The following is a 6000-nucleotide window of genomic DNA, read 5'->3' as shown; positions in this document are numbered from 1 at the left end:
TAAAGCCCTCAAAACCATGTGCTTACGCTCATATATTTAGACTATTTAGACTAATTCAACTAACTGTTGTGTTTTTTTGGCAGCCATCAAATAAATATATCGATTTTTACTTCTTATACTTGTTCCTGTCATCAGCCGTAGCCGATGGTAGCCCAGTATATAAACTATATTCGACAACCTCAAGGATTTGAAAAAAAAAATTCTGCTCAGGTCTGATAGACAAACACACACACACACACACACACACCGCGTATAATCAAGGATACAAAGAGCAGCACGTCAGCAAATCCAAAGATACCTGCTGGAAACACAAGAAATGCATTCAAAGTGTGCATGGTGTGTTGTGTGTCTGCGTGTGCATGGTGTGTATAGACTGTGTGTGCAATTACAAGGTCATAGTGGAATTTCATCACTCTGAAGTCAGAAAAATTCACTCCACAAGAGGTGCAAGTGAACATGCGACACTTAGACTCAGGTTGCACCTTGACGAAGACTTATGAGTGATAGGGAGAGACAGTGTAGTACTACGTTTGCTGTGTGTTTTGGGGTGGGGATATGGTGGTGTACTGTACGGAGCAGAGGTGGGTCGAGGAACAGCTGATTGCTTGGATATGGGGGGAGGAGGGTTTGGGTATATGGAACAGGCTGAACTGAAGGAAGAAAACAAGCTCAGGAAATAATGGTGGCGAGAAGAGGAGCGGGCTAGTGCGGTAAAGGGGCGGTCCTACTGTACTCAAATGAAGGGATATGTATGTATATGTACCCAATATCTTGCTCACTGCTGAGTCAAACCAAAGCAGCAAGGATACAGCTCGTGTCTGAAGAACAGAAAGGACATTTTTATTGAGGGTCGATTTTGGGATAGGAAGACACAGTTTTGTTTGTGAGTTTTAAAAAAAGGATGCTTTAGTCAGGTCTCTCGAGCTCTCGCCTGGAAACAAGGAAGCAGTGAACGTTATTGTTTTGTGACAGGAGGTTTCTTTCGCAGTATGTCACTGGAACACGCAATTCTTGTTCACTAAATGTACTATTGAATACGTGTAACTTGTTTGCTTAGACATGTTTAATAAGACGTCAAACAGTGAAAATATATTATAGCACAATGAAATCACAAATGTGCTAGTCGCATTACCGGTCAAACGAGATAGAAAGCTATCTCATCTAATGTTTTGTTGTGTGGTTGCCCGCAGCGCAAACTAGGCATATGTGTTTTTATTTTACAAAATTCGTTAGTGCACAAGCAGCTCACGAGTGCAACATTATAACAACAAATACATTGGTATTCAGGACAACAGAAACATGATGATGATACAGAGCTAAAAATAAAGTTTTACATAAAGTGTAAGTGCACTGACTTTTTGTATATATAAATTAACCATTTGTGTAGTGCGGTGCCCATAACATCTGAAATCTCCATTCGATTTTTTTAAGGGTTGAATTGCTATAACAGTATACAGCAACAAGTCAAAATAACTTGTATCCGATCATCTTCGACAACTTTGGGTGAGGTGTGTTGTGCTGTCTTACCAAAGCGCAAATTGAGCCCCTACGTCCAAGCGCTCTTTAGCTGTCAACTGAGAGCGACCGCAGGCACAGCTGCAGCAGCAAGTGTCAACGAGGACTGAACAACTCTTATAAAAAAAATGACGAACGGACCAAGGCAACGAGGATGTTCAGCGGCGTCTGGCGGGGATGCTGGCCCCGAGTCCGGGAAAGAGTCCGGAGAAGGAGGGGTGGCTCTGAAGAAAGAGATCGGTCTTGTGAGCGCGTGCGGAATTATTGTTGGTAAGTTAAAAATAAATAAAAAATGGGTATAGATAATGTCATGATTTTGATGTATATTTGCAAAGGTTTGATTGTGTGTGAATTATGAATAGGCCTAGTAGAAAATGTAACCACACATGCAGAGATCATCCATTCACCTACTCTGCATCTCACAAAGACACGGTGGTTGGAACCAAAAACCTCAAATTAAGACTGTTCAGACCAAAGGACAGATTTCCACCTGCTTTTAAATGCAAGTAAAACTAAGTGCAGGCACTTCAACCGATTGCTGCCCGCACCCTCCCGCCCGACTAGCATCACTACTTTACGCTACTGCTACTCTCTGTTCATCATATAGGCATAGTCACTTTACCATATCTACATGTACATGCTACCTCAGTCACCCCGACTAACCGGTGTCTGTATGTAGCCTCGCTACTTTTATAGCCTCGCTACTGTATATAGCCTCGCTACTGTTATTTTTCACGGTCTTTTTACTGTTGTTTTTATTTCTTTAAATCAAATCAAATCAAATGTATTTATATAGCCCTTCGTACATCAGCTGATATCTCAAAGTGCTGTACAGAAACCCAGCCTAAAACCTCAAACAGCAAGCAATGCAGGTGTAGAAGCACGGTGGCTAGGAAAAACTCCCTAGAAAGGCCAAAACCTAGGAAGAAACCTAGAGAGGAACCAGGCTATGTGGGGTGGCCAGTCCTCTTCTGGCTGTGCCGGGTGGAGATTATAACAGAACATGGCCAAGATGTTCAAATGTTCATAAATGACCAGCATGGTCAAATAATAATAATTCCAAGCAGAACAGTTGAAACTGGAGCAGCAGCACGGCCAGGTGGACTGGGGACCGCAAGGAGTCATCATGCCCGGTAGTCTTGAGGCATGGTCCTAGGGCTCAGGTCCTCCGAGAGAGAGAAAGAAAGAGAGAATTAGAGAGAGCATACTTAAATTCACACAGGACACTGCTGTTTCATTAGCTGAGCTGGCTTAGCTTTTTGAGCCTGTGAGGCCTCTATGGCTTCTATGGTAGGGCGCTATATGGTTGGTTATAAGTAGTGCACTAAATCAGTATAGGTAGTGCACTATGGGTGTCATTTCAGACAAAGTTAGGGTGACAGTAAGGGAAATCATCATCATCTCTATGGTGAGGTTGGTGTGTTTTGGACTGGGATGAAAGGGGAAGGAAACGGGCAGGTGGGTGAGGACTGAGAAGGGTGAGATGGGTGAGGTCTGAGAGGGGCGAGGAGGGTGACGTGGGCGAGGAGGGTGAACACTGAGAAGGGTGAGGTGTTTTGGACTGGGATGAAAGGGGAAGGAAACGGGCAGGTGGGTGAGGACTGAGAAGGGTGAGGTGGGTGAGGGCAGAGAGGCGAGGAGGGTGACGTGGGCGAGGAGGGTGAACACTGAGAAGGGTGAGGTGTTTTGGACTGGGATGAAAGGGGAAGGAAACGGGTAGGTGTGTGAGGACTGAGGAGAGTGAGGTGGGTGAGGTGGGTGAAGACTGGGGTGGGTGAGGAGGGTGTGTGTGTGTGTGTGTGTGTGTGTGTGTGTGTGTGTGTGTGTGTGTGTGTGTGTGTGTGTGTGTGTGTGTGTGTGTGTGTGTCCTCTGAGAGGTTGGACAGTGTCCAAGCAGTAGTTGGCCCCGACCCTAAACTTAACCATTAATGGGTAAAAGGCAAAACTGCCAACAAGCTCTCACTACAGAATTAGACGTTCATCCACGTTCTCCAAACGTACAATTGGAAAGCCTTTTTTGTTGTTGTTCCTGCTGCTCTGTATTGTTCTATTTCTCCGAACATCAAATGTAGATGTTAAGGGTAAAGTTAAGGCAGTCATTCCAACTGTTTAAAGCAAGGGTTAAGGTTTTGGATAGGGTAAAATAAAAATAGAGAACAGTGTCCACGACCGAACACGCAACCTTCTGATCCAGAGTCATGGGATGACGTGACACCCGTCCACAACACCCTTGCAAAACCCAAGCCCACTTGATGGTGATAGTGCTCACTGTTGCCACTAGTGGCCGATTTCGAAGGCATTTCCTGAAGTCCTCAAGGACATGGATAGACGTCCAACTTTGACACCAATCATCAGCGATCTCCCCGAAACTACACTGTAGTAGTACACTGCTGCTGACACTCTATGTATCATTACATTTCATGTGCAAAAGCCTGAGTAGGCACTACACTACACAGCACATTGTTCCTGAAAAGGGGATCAGAAAGCTGAAGTAGTCAATGGCTGCGTCCCAAATGGGACCCTATTCCAAATAAAGTAGTGCACTATGTAGGGAATAGGGTGAATTTGGGATGCAACCATTGTGCGAGTAAGTAAGCCTCGTCCATGACTTGAACGGCTTTGTCTGAGCTTTAGGCCTACTACTGTAGCTTCGTTTTAAGACCAGTGCTGTTTTGGCTATATTCTCCTGGAGATTACACACGTTGGGTTTGGCTCTTACCTGCTCTTACTTGCTCTGGTGCTTCCAGAGATGATCCACCCTTTTCAAGGCGTGTGCGGTTGCACACTCCCCGACATAGATTTAACAATGGCGGAAACTACCTCCAGCCAACGTTTGCACCAATCATACACTTTTAACCTGTTGCGACGAGCAATCCCGTATCCGGGAGCGTAATTATAGCCTCAAGCTCATTACCATAACGCAACGTTAACTATTCATGAAAATCGCAAATGAAATGAAAAAAATATATTGGCTCACAAGCTTAGCCTTTTGTTAACAACACTGTCATCTCAGATTTTCAAAAAATGCTTTTCAACCATAGCTACACAAGCATTTGTGTAAGAGTATTGATAGCTAGCATAGCATTAAGCAAAGCATTCAGCAGGCAACATTTTCACAAAAACAAGAAAAGCATTCAAATAAAATAATTTACCTTTGAAGAACTTTGGATGTTCTCAATGAGGAGACTCTCAGTTCGATAGCAAATGTTCAGTTTTTCCAAAAAGATTATTTGTGCAGGAGAAATCGCTCCGTTTTGTTCATCACGTTTGGCTGAGAAAACCCCCCCGAAAATCCAGTCATTAAAACGCGAACGTTTTTCCAAATTAACTCCATAATATTGACAGAAACATGGCAAACGTTGTTTAGAATCAATCCTCAAGGTGTTTTTCACATATCTATTCGATGATAAGTCACTCGTGGCAGTTTGGTTTCTCCTCTGTTCAAAATGGAAACATGCACGCACCTGGAGATTACGCAATAGTTTCGACGGAGGACACCGAGCGGACACCTGGTAAATGTAGTCTCTTATGGTCAATGATATGCCTACAAATACGTCACAATGCTGCAAACACCTTGGGGAAACGACAGAAAGTGTAGGCTCTCTCCTTGCGCATTCACAGCCATATAAGGAGACATTGGAACACAGCGCCTCAAAAATCTGGCTCACTTCCTGTATGAAATTTCATCTTGGTTTCGCCTGTAGCATTAGTTCTGTGGCACTCACAGACAATATCTTTGCAGTTTTGGAAACGTCAGAGTGTTTTCTTTCCAAAGCTGTCAATTATATGCATAGTCGAGCATCTTTTAGTGACAAAATATCTTGTTTAAAACGGGAACGTTTTTCATCCAAAAATGAAATACTGCCCCCAGAGGTTCAAGAGGTTAAATCCATCACGGGAGTGTGCAAGTGCCCACTTTGGAGAAGGGTGGAGAATCGCAGCCCTGGCATCAGAGGTAGGATGAGAGGAGGGGAAGAGGGAAGAGGAGAGAGGAAAAACCACCCGTTCTGGAGCATTGTGTCCGAGTGTGTCAGGGATGTTTCTTTCTCGTACAGTTCACACAAAGGGGACCAGGGGGAAAGTGAGAACAGGAAGCAGGAAGTGGAAGCAGGTAGACAGAGAGAACAAGAAATGTGTGTGGGTGCGTATGTGTGTGAGTGAGTGTGTGCATGGTTGTGTGTGCATCAGGGGTGTTCCTTTCCGGTACAATTCACACAAAGGGGAAGCAGGGCGAAAGTGAGAACAGGAAACGTAAGTGTGCGTGCGCGTGTGCGAATCATTGTGTGTGTGTGTGTGTGTGTGTGTGTGTGTGTGTGTGTGTGTGTGTGTGTGTGTGTGTGTGTGTGTGTGTGTGTGTGTGTGTGTGTGTGTGTGTGTGTGTGTGTGTGTGTGTGTGTGTGTGTGTGTGTGTGTGTGTGTGTGTGTGTGTGTGTGTGTGTGTGTGTGTGTGTGTGTAAGCGTGTATGCATGTGTGTTCCACTTCAG

At 44.6% G+C, this 6000-nt stretch overlaps 1 protein-coding gene and 1 long non-coding RNA gene across 3 annotated transcripts in view; one reads left to right on the top strand and one right to left on the bottom strand.

Annotated features, from left to right (window-relative positions):
- The first annotated feature begins 225 nt into the window (after positions 1–225).
- The window catches only part of LOC118392744 (large neutral amino acids transporter small subunit 2), a 38386-nt gene continuing 32611 nt past the window's right edge, over positions 226–6000 (top strand). Inside the window, exons 1-2 of one of the 2 annotated variants that reach the window (XM_052459801.1) lie at positions 226–1341; positions 1432–1785. In XM_052459801.1, the coding sequence (XP_052315761.1) occupies positions 1644–1785 (142 nt within the window). In that variant the 5' untranslated portion in view covers positions 226–1341; positions 1432–1643. Of the gene's footprint in view, positions 1786–6000 lie in introns of both variants that reach the window. The other variant, XM_052459800.1, reaches the window with a different exon arrangement.
- Positions 2284–5814, bottom strand: LOC127906757 (uncharacterized). The gene is made up of 2 exons (XR_008062772.1): positions 4235–5814; positions 2284–4201 (listed from the first exon to the last, which is right to left on the bottom strand). It is a non-coding gene; the product is annotated as an uncharacterized LOC127906757 (long non-coding RNA).

Source organism: Oncorhynchus keta, chromosome 13, assembly GCF_023373465.1.
Source record: "Oncorhynchus keta strain PuntledgeMale-10-30-2019 chromosome 13, Oket_V2, whole genome shotgun sequence".
Classification (NCBI taxonomy): domain Eukaryota; kingdom Metazoa; phylum Chordata; class Actinopteri; order Salmoniformes; family Salmonidae; genus Oncorhynchus; species Oncorhynchus keta.
The sequence above is the reverse complement of the archived record's forward strand: the minus strand, read 5'-3'. Positions and strand labels throughout refer to the sequence as shown.